General features: G+C 62.6%; 1 protein-coding gene across 1 annotated transcript in view; it reads left to right on the plus strand.

The window, feature by feature from the left end:
- The first annotated feature begins 2,179 nt into the window (after positions 1-2,179).
- FAM3B (FAM3 metabolism regulating signaling molecule B) overlaps positions 2,180-14,831 on the plus strand; it is a 46,320-nt gene continuing 33,668 nt past the window's right edge. Inside the window, exons 1-2 of the mRNA XM_070073140.1 lie at positions 2,180-2,334; positions 6,501-6,644. Coding sequence (XP_069929241.1) covers positions 2,316-2,334; positions 6,501-6,644 — 163 coding nt within the window. The 5' untranslated portion in view covers positions 2,180-2,315. The remainder of the gene's footprint in view (positions 2,335-6,500; positions 6,645-14,831) is intronic.

Here is a 14,831-nt window from a genome sequence, read left to right on the forward strand (position 1 = left end):
TGGCCCAAGTGCTTGGGCCCTGCACCCCATGGGAGACCAGGAGAAGCACCTGGCTCCTGGCTTTGGTTCGGTGCAGCGTGCTGGCCATAGCAGCCATTAGGGGAGTGAACCAACGGAAAAAGGAAGACCTTTCTCTCTGTCTCTCTCTCTCACTGTCTAACTCTGCCTGTCAAAAAAAAAAAAAAAAAAAAAGGAAAGTGATTGACACCTGCTGTAACGCGGGTGAACCTTGAGGACGTGAGGGACACAGGCCACTGGCAAAGGGACAACAGTGACTCCGCTGAGCTGAAGTCTCCGGAGCAGCCAGGTGCGGACGGGAGGGGAGTGGGAGGGGCCCTGGGGAGGAACTGGGCGGTGAGAGCAGAGCAGGGCTCCAGCTTTGCAGGACGGGAACTCTAGAGACCGGAATCAGAACGCACTGAGCCGTGAGCTCAAAGACAGCAAGTACGGATACTTACTTTCTTCTTCTTTTTTAAAGATTTATTTATTTATTTGAAAGTCAGGGTTACATAGAGAGAGAGAGAGAGAGAGAGAGAGAGAGAGACAGAGGTCTTCCATCCGATGGTTCATTCCCCAGATGGCCGCAACAGCCGGAGCTGTGCTGATCCAAAGCCGGGAGCCAGGAGCTTCCTCCAGGTCTCCTACGTGGGTGCAGGGGCCCAAGGACCCGGGCCACCTTCTACTGCTTTCCCAGGCCACAGCAGAGAGCTGGATTGGAAGTGGAGCAGCTGGGTCTCAAACCGGCTCCCATATAGGATGCCAGCGCTTCAGGCCAGGGCGTTAACCCACTGCGCCACAGTGCTGGCCCCCGGATATTTATTTTCAAAGATTTATTTTATCTATTTGAGAGGAAGAGACAAAGAGATCTTCCACTGTCTGGTTCACTTCCCAAATGGCTACAGCAGCCAGGGCTGGTCCAGACAGGAGCCAGGAGCTTCCTCCAGGTCTCCTGCACAGGTGCAGGGCCAAAGCACTCGGGCGTCTTCCGCTGCTTTCTAAGGTGCATTAACAGGGAGCTGGATCAGAAGTGGAGCAGCCGGGACTCGAACCAGCTCTCTGATACAGAATGCCGGCAGTGCAAGCGATGGTTTAACCCACTGCATGACAACACCGGCACCAAAGTAGTAGATTTTATGGAATGCGATTTTTTTCTCTCAGTTTTTAAAAAATGAAAGCAAACCTAGAGTAGAGGCCGCAGCCGTCCCATCTGGTGAGCTGACGATGAGAGCGGGGTTCTTGGTGGGCTCCTTGGTTTAAAGTGCTGCTCGGCACTGTGTGGAGGGCGGTTTCTCGGCATTGCCGCACGTGCGGCCCCGTGCTGGCGTGCTGCTCCGGGAGTTAGCAGACCACGGCCGTCCTCCAGTCCCTCTGATGGGGCACACGGCAGGTGGAGGTGAATCGAGGAACAAGGTCACGGCGTGCCCAGGACACATGACAGGAGCGTGTCAGGGACACAGACTGTGGTGGAGGGAGGGCGGACGTGGCACTGCCCCGGTGACAGCCCACAGGGGCCCTCGGGTTGCGTGACTGAAGCCCTGGGCTCTTTGGGAGCGGACAGCTGCCCGGAGTCGGCTGGACTCGATGCCGACTGCCCCAGGATGCTGTCTTTCCGCCAGAGTGACTGACTGTCCTTGGAGCCTTGGCTTGGCCCTGGTGGACCAAGGCCACCGTGACTGCCATGGCCAAAAGCGTGGTAAAAGCCACACGGGTGTTTTGCGTGGACAGGGAGGACCTTGGGACGCCTGCCCCCTACCACTGGGACTGATTTCTGTGCCAGAGAGGACCTGCAGGCCTGGCACTGTGACCGGCGTTGTCTCGGGAGGAGAGCAAACAGGAGGTGGGACGCTGGCCTGGGATGCACACAGCGGAAGCCTCAGGGCCGTGACGGACGCATGGGACTGTGCCGGCTCGCAGGCTCCGGCCGCACTGACCTTGCGGCCACTTCGTGCGTTAGGGAACACGGTGTCGTTCGTGTCGTCCCCTCGGGGCAAAGTCCGCTCTGCTGCCTGGGCGTCTCGGCTCTGGCCTGAGGTCAGCACGCTGTGGCTCATCCTGCCTCCACTGCCGGACACCTGCCTGCCCCGCTCTGCCTGGCAGTTGGGTGACCTTCACGCCTGTCGGGTCCCTTCCTGATAATTACCCAACCGGCTGGGCTGCTCACCTACCTGGCCCACCCCTGCCCCGCCCTCACCTGGCCCGGCAGCTCTTTGCGCCCTGCCCCAGGGCGTGACCCGGCCACTTCCCCAGTCTGTGCCGCGCCTGCTGTCCTGGAAGCAGTCACCAGAGGCCGGGCAGGCGGGAGCAGCACCTGGAAGATGCGCCCTGTGGCTGCCGGTGAGTGGAACCCCCCGTGGGAGGAGGGGCGGGGGAGCCCCGGGCAGAGGAGGCTCACCCTCACCCCTCGTGGGACCACCATGGGCTCAGAAGGGGGCAAACAGGCTGGGCTTTCTGGGGCTCCCCCTGCCCATCCGCATGTCCCCAGGCACAGTTGGTGAATGTGGCTGGCACCTGGATAGGGACACCATCCCGGGCCCCACCTGGACCTGGCATCTCCACCCCCAGGTTGGGGAGGGAGGAGGCCCGTGCCTGCCAGGGCGCCCTGCCCGGGGACTCAGGGTCAGCCAGGGGCCACCCCAGTGCCAGGGCACCGTGGACTCTACACACAGCTCCTCTGGCTGCGGTCAGGAGTCCATAGCCCCGTTCCAAGCTGACCAGGAAAGGGTGGGCACAGAAGGGCATCCATTTAGGACCCCTGGGGGCTGAGGGGGTTGGGGGCCGGGGAGTGCCAGCTGCCGAGGAGGGCGGTCCCACGGCGTGCTTTTACGAGGCTGTTTCTGTTTATCCCCCGATTTCCAAATGACACGACACTGCGGAGACTCGGGAAAACAGCCAAGCAGGAAGGAGAGACCTGTTGTCTGCAGCAGCCGGCTCGGCTCTGCACGCCGCTCTCCTAAAAATGCCGTGATTTGAGGTGGCTGCCGCACGACAGCGCCTGCACGCGTTGTGGGCGCAGGGCTGTGGTCTGGGACGAGCACCCAGCCAGCCCCTTCCGGGCTCCCTATGGGCTGCAGCTGTCCCTGTCCTTGGGAGTCCTGGGTGCTGGGGTAGCCGCTGCAGCCTCTGTCCCTGGCGCCTTTAACCCTGACCCTGACCCTGACCCTCACCCTCACCCTCACCCTCCCGGTCCCTGCTGGGGCAGGGCGCTGGGTCCTGGCAAGCATGGCGCTCCCAGATGGAAGGTTCCGTCGGCTTCTTTGGCAGGTCCCAGCCCCCTCCCTGGGTCCCGGCCCTTCTGCGGTGAGGGTGTTAGACTGAGCACCGGCCGCGCCCTGCCACACAGGACGCCAGGGCGTTCTAACCTCGCCTTTCCAAATGTGACAAAGCCAGATCTTAGGGCTTTTGGCCTTTCCTGTAAGCTATTTGTATTTCCTGTAAAAACTGCTTGTGAGCTGTTTTTGATAACTTGTGTGGATTATAGGATAAACGGTGGAAACACGCGTATGTGTTTATATAAGGAGACTTCAGAAAGGTCGTGAAAATGGGTTAGGAGATGAGCTTCTCTTGATGCAAAAATCTTAAAAAATTCACCGTGTGCATTTTTCATGAGCTTTTATAAGACCCATGGTGTGCACGGTGCTTTGCACACCTGCATATAACCGTGTGCGTGTGTGTGTATATATATGATCATACGTGCGTAGATGACAGAGGCGAGTGATGACAGAGGCGAGTGATGACAGTGTCTTAGTTTGTATACGGAAAAGCTGTTTGGGCCAGCACTGTGGCACACTGGCTTAGGCAGCCACCCACAGTGCCAGCCTCCCGTGTCACAGCACTTCCTCCTGCTCCACTTCCGATCCAGCTCCCTGCTCATGAGCCGGGGAAGGCAGCAGAGGACGGCCCAGGTCCTTGGGCCCCTGCACCCGTGTGGGAGACCAGGCTGGAGTTCCTGGCTCCTGGCTTCGGTCTGGCCCTTGCAGCCATCTGGGGAGTGACCCAGCAGATGAGAGATCTCTTTCTCACTCTGCCCACCCCCCCTCCCCCCCGGCCCATGGCTGCCTTTCAAATAAATAAAATCAGTCTTTAAAAATAGAACCTTCTGATGTGCACACAATGAGGGGACTACACGGGCGCGTTTCTCAGAACATGCCCCGCTGTAAACCGTGACATGTGACTGGATTTACAGCACCTCCCTTATGGCGCTTTTGTCTTTTATTTATTTGAAAGGACAGAAGGGGGAAGAGAGAGAGAGAAATCTCCCGTTCGCTCCCCAAATGGCCACAACAGCTGGGGCACGGCCAGGCCAGCCAGGAGCATGGAGCTCCACCCGGGTCTCCCACGTGGGTGGCAGGGACTCAGGACTCCAGCCATCGCCATCTGCTGCTTCCCAGGGTGCAATTAGAGGAAGCTGGACTTGAACCCGGGATGCAGGAGCCCCCAGCTGTGGCTCAGCCGCTGGACTGAACGGCCGCCCGCTGACTTGGGTCCCCGCTGTTGTGTGAGAACGTTGTCTCGTTCCTCCTGCGTTGTGTAACTCGGGCATCGTGTGCGCCCTCGTGGCTCAGCCGTGCCTCGCGTGGGCCCCCCACACGAGCTCTGAGACGGCGCCGGCTGCGTGCCTCTCTGGGTGTGTGCACTTGTGGGGCGCTCAGAGCCCTGTTGCTCCAGATGTCCCGAGGGAAAGATCTGGCCGCGTTCCTTGCTGCTTCAGCCTCGTGCCGGGTGTGTCCAGGGAGTGGGGTCAGGGTGAGGCCAGTGCCTGGCCGGGAGACTTGAATTCACGCAGTCGGCAGGCAGGAAGTGATGTCAGCACAGGCGTGTGGCGCCCAGAGAGCCCTTGCCTGGCGTCCTGGGGCTGGGAGGAGACAGAATCCCAGGACCCCCTGCCCCCCAGAGCTGGTTGGTGCCCGTGAGTTTGCTTTCTTCCTGGCTCTGCAGTGAAGGGGCCAGGACCTGCTGAGACCCTGTGGGTGTGAGAGTAGGGATCTGGGCAGGGTACACGCACACGCATGCACAGGCATGCACACACGCACATGCACACGCTCACACACGCACACGCATGCACAGGCATGCGCAGACGCACACGCGCATGCACAGGCGTATGCACACACATGCACACGCACACACGCATACACAGGCATGCACACATGCACATGCACACACACGCATGCACATGCATGCGCAGGCACACAGAAGCAGCATCTCTGAGAGGAAGCTCCTGTCCTCCTGCCTGTGCCGGGAGCTGGCCGTGGCTCTGACGCTGCTGTGTGGCTGCCGGGCAGCAGGTGCGTGCAGGAAGTTGACCCACGTTCCCTTTATCACCGGACGAGAAGAGGCGGGTCCCGTCTGCAGAGTCCCAGAGGGGATCCTGGACCGTGACCTCCTCCTCCAGCCCTGAGGCTGCGGCTCCCCTGCCCACCAGGACAGGTGCCTCGGGGTCCCGGGGGGCGTGGGGCGCCTGTGCAGGTGCAGCAGCAGGGCTGTGTGGAGGAGAGCCGAGGGGGCTGCCTGGGGGCGAGGGTCCCGGGGATCCCGCAGCGGTCTCCTCTCTCCCCTGCAGCTGGTCCACAGGCTTTGAGGTGCCTTCAGTCCTAGAAACGGCAGTGCAGTGGCCACCCTGCTGCGCGGCTCTCCCACCCCTGTGTACTGTCCCAGCAGTCTCGAGTCTGTAAGATAGGAGGCAGAAAAGTGGTGCTGAGATGGGCACGGGCACCAACCAGCTCTGGGGGGCAGGGGGTCCTGGGATTCTGTCTCCTCCCAGCCCCAGGACGCCAGGCAAGGGCTCTCTGGGCGCCACACGCCTGTGCCGACATGGAGGTGAAGCGGACACACGCCGTTCTGAGTGCAGAAAGCAGAGCTGCACATGGGTGGGGAAGGCTGTGCTCAGGGGAAGGACGGGACCTGCAGGTGCTGGCAGCGGGGTGCGGCCGAGGCCTGGGGGACACGGTGGGCAGAGGAGCCGGACCCACGCCAGGCTGGGGAGGGGGGTTTGGGATTCAGCAGCTGCTGGGGACGGGGAGGAGGGCGGGAAGGAAGCCGAGGGCTGGTGTGTGGGGCTCTGATTGTCCCCCAGCCTCAGCCACGTGGGCCGGGGAGCTGTCTGTTGGCCAGAGGCGCGCTGAGGCAGCTCAGGGGTCTTGCAGGAGAGCAAAGCCCCGGCGTGCTCTGAAACCCTCTGGGTGTCCAGCATTTCTGGGCCATTTTGCCCCCTTGCCCCCGCTGCCACCCCCTCAGGTGAGAAGTGTGCCCTCCCCGGGCACCCAGCTGCAGACTGGGGGCCACCTGCACCTGCGGCTGACCGGCCGTCCGTCAGGGGGTCCTCCTGAGGAAGCTGGAGACCCGAATCACCGGCAGCCATCACAGCTCGCCCTGGAGGTTATCTGCTACATTCACTCCCGCGGCTGCTGCCGGCCCTCCGCTGCCCACGCTGCCGCAGCCCCGGGGCGGACGGCTCGTCCAGGGGGTCAGGACCTGCGCCCGCAGCGGCCTCTGTCTGTCTCCAGGTGCTTTCAGGGCGCTGCTCCTCGTCTTGGCCTCCGTGTGTGCCTGGTACTCCGGGTACCTGCTGGCAGAGCTCGTCCCAGACGCGCCGCTCTCCAGTGCCGTCTACAGCATCCGGAGCATCGGGGAGAAGCCCGTCCTCAGAGGTGAGTGCCCTGTGCAGCCCCCGCCCTCCCTGCCCCCACCGCTTTATGCCGAAGAGGGGGAGGAGGGAGATGAAGGTGGCTTGTACACGCACTCGTGGAGTCCCCACTGCAACCCGAGGAGGTGCCAGCGCACGCCCCACGTGAGCCCAGACCCGCAGCCTGACCTTGAGCCGTCCTGGGAGGAGCCCAGTGCCACGTCCCAGAGTCGCTGTAAGGGCTCTAAGGGGCCGAGCGCCTTTCCAAAGTCACCTGTGAGGTCCTGGAGAGCAGAAAGGTCGGGTGGAGAATGCTGGAGGCAGAGCTGCTCCAGGTCACGGTGCGGGAGCCGTGAGCTCTGCCCTCCTGGCCACGGCGCGGGGGCCGTGAGCTCTGCCCTCCAGGTCACGGCGCGGGAGCCGTGAGCTCTGCCCTCCTGGCCACGGCGCGGGGGCCGTGAGCTCTGCCCTCCAGGTCACGGCGCGGGAGCCGTGAGCTCTGCGGTCCTGGCCACGGCGCGGGAGCCGTGAGCTCTGCGGTCCTGGCCACGGCGCGGGAGCCGTGAGCTCTGCGGTCCTGGCCACGGCGCGGGAGCCGTGAGCTCTGCCCTCCAGGTCACGGCGCGGGAGCCGTGAGCTCTGCGGTCCTGGCCACGGCGCGGGAGCCGTGAGCTCTGCGGTCCTGGCCACGGCGCGGGAGCCGTGAGCTCTGCGGTCCTGGCCACGGCGCGGGAGCCGTGAGCTCTGCGGTCCTGGCCACGGCGCGGGAGCCGTGAGCTCTGCCCTCCTGGCCACGGCGCGGGAGCCGTGAGCTCTGCCCTTCTGGCCACGGCGCGGGGGCCGTGAGCTCTGCCCTCCTGGCCACGGTGCGGGAGCCGTGAGCTCTGCCCTCCTGGCCACGGCGCGGGAGACGTGAGCTCTGCCCTCCTGGCCACGGCGTGGGAGCCGTGAGCTCTGCGGTCCTGGCCACGGCGTGGGAGCCGTGAGCTCTGCGGTCCTGGCCACGGCGCGGGAGCCGTGAGCTCTGCCCTCCTGGCCACGGCGCGGGGGCCGTGAGCTCTGCCCTCCTGGCCACGGTGCGGGAGCCGTGAGCTCTGCCCTCCTGGCCACGGCGCGGGAGACGTGAGCTCTGCCCTCCTGGCCACAGCGTGGGAGCCGTGAGCTCTGCGGTCCTGGCCACGGCGTGGGAGCCGTGAGCTCTGCGGTCCTGGCCACGGCGCGGGAGACGTGAGCTCTGCAGTCCTGGCCACAGCGTGGGAGCCGTGAGCTCTGCCCTCCTGGCCACGGCGCGGGAGCCGTGAGCTCTGCAGTCCTGGCCACGGCGCGGGAGCCGTGAGCTCTGCAGTCCTGGCCACGGCGCGGGAGCCGTGAGCTCTGTGTGTGGCGCCTGCCACCCCCACTCACTCCCTTCCGTCTGGCTTCCCGGTGCCAGCTGAGTGCAGGACCCAGCCCCGGAGCGCGACGCGGAGAACACACATGGTGTACTTTGTGCACGTGTGTTCCAGTGAGGGGAAAGAAGGTCCAAAACCAGCCGTGCCAGTGCCCTGGAGAGACGGTGGCACAGGGAGCAACTGAGAGACCTCAGCAAAGCGAGGGGGGTGTGCTGCAGGCTTGGGGGAGGCCCCGGGGTCCCGCTCCACCTGCTGGGCTGCTGCAGCAGAAGACACAGGTCAGAGCCCGGCAGGAGCCCCCGCTGGCGTCTCCCGGATGCCTGGGCTGGGATCCCAGGGTCAGAGCCCTGCCGATGGCTCCCAGAGCCTGTTTCTCGCTGAGTCAGAGTTGTGTTTCCGGGACTCAGTTCTGGGAGCGGCTGTGTTATCTCAGAAGAAGTTGTCATTTCTCAAAAGCCCATGAGTTTATTGCGGCAGAGATTTGATAAATTCTGCGCACACCGGTACGCGTCACCCTTTATCTCGGAGGCTCTCAGAACTTGCCAGCCAAGCCCTGTGTCAGGAAACAGAGAAACGCTGCGCTGAGAAGGAGTCCATGGCACTGGACCTGTGGAATACACTCCAGGGGGGACAGAGGGAACCAGGCTCAGACAGTCAGCTCCAGTGGCAGCAGAGGGAACCAGGCTCAGACACTCAGCTCCCATGGGGAACAGAGGGAACCAGGCTCAGACAGTCAGCTGCAGCGGGGAACAGAGGGAACCAGGCTCAGACAGTCAGCTCCAGTGGGAGCAGAGGGAACCAGGCTCAGACACTCAGCTCCCACAGGGAACACAGGGAACCAGGCTCAGACAGTCAGCTGCAGGGGGGACAGAGGGAACCAGGCTCAGACACTCAGCTCCCACGGGGAACAGAGGGACCAGGCTCAGACAGTCAGCTCCAGTGGGAGCAGAGGGAACCAGGCTCAGACAGTCAGCTCCAGGGGGGACAGAGGGAACCAGGCTCAGACAGTCAGCTCCCATGGGGAACAGAGGGAACCATGCTCAGACAGTCAGCTCCAGTGTGGAACAGAGGGAACCAGGCTCAGACAGTCAGCTGCAGGGGGGACAGAGGGAATCAGGCTCAGACAGCTCCAGGGGGGACAGAGGGAACCAGGCTCAGACAGTCAGCTGCAGGGCGGACAGAGGGAACCAGGCTCAGACAGTCAGCTCCAGGGGGAACAGAGGGAACCAGGCTCAGACAGTCAGCTCCAGTGTGGAACAGAGGGACCAGGCTCAGATACTCATCTCCCATGGGGAACAGAGAGAACCAGGCTCAGACAGTCAGCTCCCATGGGGGACAGAGGGAACCAGGCTCAGACAGTCAGCTCCCATGGGGGACAGAGGGAACCAGGCTCAGACACTCAGCTCCAGTGGGAGCAGAGGGAACCAGGCTCAGACAATCAGCTCCAGGGGGGACAGAGGGAACCAGGCTCAGACACTCAGCTCCCACGGGGAACAGAGGGAACCAGGCTCAGACAGTCAGCTTCAGTGGGGACAGAGGGAATCAGGCTCAGACAGCTCCAGGGGGGACAGAGGGAACCAGGCTCAGACAATCAGCTCCAGGGGGGACAGAGGGAACCAGGCTCAGACACTCAGCTCCCACGGGGAACAGAGGGAACCAGGCTCAGACAGTCAGCTCCAGGGGGGACAGAGGGAACCAGGCTCAGACAGTCAGCTCCCATGGGGGACAGAGGGAACCAGGCTCAGACAGTCAGCTGCAGGGCGGACAGAGGGAACCAGGCTCAGACACTCAGCTCCAGGGGGGACAGAGGGAACCAGGCTCAGACACTCAGCTTCAGTGGGGACAGAGGGAACCAGGTCAACTCCCAGAGGGAACAGAGGGAACTAGGCTCAGACACTCTGCGTACCCTAGGGTGATAGGCTTTGTCCATTTCAACACTTTGCTGCAAATAGAATCGCTGGCATATCTTAGGATAGAAATGAAGTATAAATATTATCATTTACAAATATTTTTAAAGTATTTAATGATTCAAATTATTTTTTGCAAAATTTCAAATTAAATACCTTTTATAGCCCTCCCCCCATAAAAAGGAGGAGGAGGAAGAGGAGGGGAGGGAGGGGAGGGGCAGGGGAGGGAAGAGAGGGGAAGGGGAAGGAGCTCCTAGGAATTGGCTTCTGGCTGCATGGTTCTTTGCATGGTTCTCATTTGCATGGTTCTCATTTGCATGGTTCTCATTTGCATGGGAGTTTGCACTGACTTTGCTGTGACCTGCTCACTGCCGGTCCATGGCTCAGTGCCGTGGTGGGGGGCAGGGAGACCCCACTGGCTTCCTGCCTCTTGTGTTTGATCCACGTTCACTCAGCGTGGTCTACCCTGCACACAGGACCTCAGGAACCAGCGAGCAGCTCCTGAACAGGGTGACCGGCTTCCGGCCAGGTGGGGCCAGGCACCCCTGCTGTGTTCTCTGTATGCCTGGGGTCCTGTGCCTCGTAGGAAACATAGAGGTGGCGGGAGACATGTGGCAGGGGCCCCGGCTCCTGCTGGCTTGGACGCTGCACCCTGGGGTGGCGCGTGGCACTTGGGGGCTCTGCTGGCTTGGAGCTGGGCTGGGCGTGGTGGTGACTAGTTAGTGCTGACGGGAACGCACGCTCCCAGGGCCACACGGGTGGGCAGCACAGCGTATGTGGTGCTGGTGCTGCTGCCGTGACCGGCGGGCAGGGGACACCGGGAGACGGCCTCCCCCAGCCACAGGTTTCCCTCCTGCTCCCAGCCCCTGCACCCCTCTGTGTGGCCCCGCCCAGGGCTCCTGTCGCTGTGTAGCTGGGAAGTTTTGGATCCAGTGCAAGGGTGGAGACGTGGCCTCTGCTCTCAGCACTGGGCCTAGAAGTTCTGTTCCTGGTTGCTCGGGCGGCGTGGCACCGATGCCGGGAAGCCTTTGTGTAAGTCCGCAGTCCACGGGCAGCACCTGTCCATTGGGACAAACAGGCCGAGGCGTGAGGTCAGCGGTTGTGCAGAGAAATCAGCCGTCGAAGGAGGAAGCTGGAGGATGGTGACTCAGCGGTGTGGTGGGAAGAGACAGAAGCGCAGAGTCCAGGCTGTCAGGGCCTAGCGGGGAGTCCCCAGGGGCCCCGCGGGGTCCCCATGGCACAGATGAGCCCCGGGGCGAGGACGTGAGGGCACCGCCAGGTGACTGTGCCGATGCCGCAGGCCACGCCCCCATGATGGCCTCCTGGCTAGGGTGTGTGTGTGTGTGTGTGTGTGTGTGTTAAAGATTTATTTTTACTTGAGAGTCAGAGTTACACATAGAGAGGAGAGGCAGAGAGAGAGAGAGAGAATGAGAGAGAGAGAGAGAGAATGAGAGAGAGAGAGAGAGAGAGAGGTCTTCAACCTACAGGTTCACTCTCCAATTGACTGCAGTGGCTGGAGCCAGGAGCCAGGAGCTTCCTCCGGGTCTCCCATGTGGGTGCAGGGGTCCAAGGACCTGGGCCATCTTCCACTGCTTTCCCAGGGCACAGCAGAGAGCTGGATCGGAAGAGGAGCAGCCGGGATCCAACCGGCACCATATGGGGTGTTGGCACTGCCGGCGGCGGCTTTACCCGCTACGCCACAGCGCTGGCCCTCGGCTAGGTTTTGAACACCTCGGGAAAGGAGATGGCAAAGGGAGACGGAGACGGAGCCCGAGCTCAGCAGAGACAGGGGCCGCACTGGAGCAAAGGGGGCGACGGCCTGTTCTTGCGAGGGGACAGCGCCCGGGCACGCGGGCCGGGCTTTCCTGTGGAGAAGGCAGAACCTGCCACCGCGGGGAGTGGCGCGCTTTCAGAAGCCACTGGGACCTTTGACTTACCTGTTCAGCCAGCTGTTTTACAAGGAGTCTGGGGGAGGTGGAGGGAGCTTGGGGAGGGGTCTCTGTTGAGGGGGGAGAGGGGAGGGTGACTCTTGCCAGCTCTGTCGTCCTTTACTCCCGGGAAGACCCTGAGCGGGAGGAGGAGCCGCAGCCTGGGGCCCGGCAGGGTGTGTGTGGTCAGTGCTGGGGGGGGGGCAGTGGGCAGTGGCCCCGGGATTTGTCCACCTTTAACCTTGGACATCCACACTTCACGCAGCCTCTGGGACTGGAACAGGTGCGGCTGATGAACACATTGTCCCTGGAGGGAAGGCCGTGGAGGCCGTGGAGGCCGTGGGGTTCTTGTCTTCACGCAAGAAAGAATCCAGGCGTGAGACAGAGAGCGGAGTGATGAGGCTTCACTGGGGACGGGGCATCTGTCAGGACGGAAGGGACAGAGAGCGCCCAGCCGCTGGGACTGGGGGGAGCGAGGTCACGTGGCTGGGTGGAGAGAACACACCTGGGCAGCCAGGCGGGCGGTCAGCACAGAGCAGAGGGCCGAGCGCCGTCCGGTGGGACTCCCTGGGTTTTTAAGGGCGTCTGTTTACTCCCTCCCTCTCTCCTCCAGGACAAAGGGTGGGGCATCCTGGCAGAAGGGTTTTTGGGTGAAAATATGAAAAATTCCTTTCCACGTTTGCCCTGAGGTTGTCAGACAGGGGAAGCCGAGGGGCTTCTCTCGGGTGCCCGCCTTAGAGGAAAGATGTATCAGGCCAGGCAGAAGGGGAGGGGCCTCCCGGCAGGTTCTCAGGGTCTGGGGTGGACTTTGAAACTCAGTTCCCGGATGCAGACGCCGGCCTGCTGCTGCTGTCCGCTCCCTTAGGCCCCTCTCTCACACAGGCTAATCCTAACTTCCCACCTGCAACCTTAGAGCCCGGGGCCTGCCTTCCCCGCGTCTCTGAGGCTGCGGCCCCATCGGGGGCTCCCTCCAGCCCCGCCGGGCTGGGGCAGGCGGCAGGGGGCCCCACGCTGTGTCTGTCTGCCTCTAAACCGCGCCTGTTTACTGTGGTGGGTTACGTTGCATTCCTTTTAATCTTCCAAATCCGCTTCAGGCCTAGAAATCCTGGCTACTGCTTTGCTGGGCTTCTGCGGGGCGCCCTCAACCCCCGCCCTCCTGGCCTGGCTGCAGCCCCTCAGCCAGACACAGACACGGAGGGAGGGCCAGAGACGCCCCACGCCCCCCTCCCCAGGACAGGCGGGCTGGGGGACTCGGCGGGGCCGTGCGGGGGCCGCTGTGTGGGCGGCTGTGAGGGCTGAGCCTGTGTCAGGAAAGCTGGGGGAGCCCTGCAGGGTGGGAGGGGAGGGGGAGCAGAGGGCGGGGCTTCCTGCCCTGGGCTTCCATCCTGAGGGCCCTGTGGAGTGATGGGGTGACGCCATCCCCGCAGTGAGGCCGTGGCAGGAGGAAGACGTGGTCGGTGGCTGATCCTGCAGGGTCTGAGTGGCTGTCGCCGCAGGAGTGAACCAGGGGCCGGCGCTGTGGTGTAGTGGGCTAAGCTGTCGCCTGTGGCACCAGCATCCCATACGGGCGCTGGTTCGAGTCCCGGCTGCTCCTCTTCTAATCTAGCTCTCTGCTATGGCCTGGGAAAGCAGTAGAAGATGGCCCAAGTGCTTGGGCCCCTGTACCCACATGGGAGACCTGGAAGAAGCTCCTGGCCCCTGGCTTTGGATAGGCTCAGCTCCGGCCATTGCAGCCATCTGGGGAGTGAACAGCGGATAGAAGACCCCTCTCTGTCTCTCTCTCCGTCTGTAACTCTGCCTCTCAAAGAAATAAATGAATCTGTTTGAAAAAGTGAAGGAGACGCCTGCCGCAGAAGTGAAGGAGGCACTGTTCCCCGGTGCCCGCGGAGCCAGCAGCTGGTAGAGGGTGGGCTGCAGGGGCCGGCTCTGGAGGCACAGCACGGCCAGTCTCCCCCCGCGTGCCCTCCTGTGCCCGTGACACCGCCTGCTGTGCCGAGAGCGTGGCCGCCCAGGTCCCTGTCATCCTTGGCTCCGCCAAAGCCGACACTTCCACTAGGTCTGGCGAGACAGAGGCAGCCGGCAGCTCCTGGGGGAGGAGCGTGAGGCAGGCGGCCGCAGCCGTGGGCAAACCCAAGTCTCCAGTTGGAGTCCTGGCACATGGCCACGGCGGTGTCCCCCGTGGGAGCGGTGTGGCTGCTCTGCGAGACTTGCGGCGCTGCTTTGGGGGCGCAGAAGCCGGAAAGCAGGGGCCACGCAGCCTTGGCTTCCCAAGGTCTCCAGCTGTCGGGTGCGCGTCAGGTCGTGGTAGAAGCATTGGGAATCTGGAGTCAGAACTCTGGTCACCTGCACCACCCTGGCCCCGCCTTTCTGACCGTCCCCCCCCACCCGGACAAAGGCATCACCCGGGTCTGGGACCATGCAGTGGGCGGAGTCGGCGCTTCGCCGTCTCTGCCACCTCTCCGGTCCCAGAGGCATCTCCTGGAAGTAGTTATCACGGACCGGCAGAGGTTGTGTCTTGACATCAACTCTGTTAACCTTGTTATATCATTTCTTAGAGTCTTTGACAAACAAATAAAAATATTTTATTTGTAAAAAAAAAAAAGAAAAGAAAAGAAACCAGCGGTTTCTGCATGCCTTCTGGTCTTTTCCTTTTATGAGCTGGACTTCGGTCTCATTTAGCACACGGCCATCGGGAATGGCCGAGATGCCGTCAGCGGGCCGGCGGACAGCTGTGTGCCCGTGTTTGCCCGGCACGCGCTTCCCGGATGGCGTCCCTCGCCCCACGTGTGTCTCGTGACGTCCACACATGCCCAGCCCTCGGCAGGAATCTTCCTCCTCACTGAAAGGGGTGACCGGATCCCGGCTCCGAGTCAGCGGGTTCTGGGGCCACCTGACCTCGTGGGGGGAAGCTCAGGGCTCAGTGGGTCTGGGGCAGGTGCTGCGAATCTGTGTTTGTTTTGTTTTAAACTTGGCTCCGTCACATCGG

Source organism: Oryctolagus cuniculus, chromosome 4 (assembly GCF_964237555.1).
Source record: "Oryctolagus cuniculus chromosome 4, mOryCun1.1, whole genome shotgun sequence".
Classification (NCBI taxonomy): Eukaryota; Metazoa; Chordata; class Mammalia; order Lagomorpha; family Leporidae; genus Oryctolagus; species Oryctolagus cuniculus.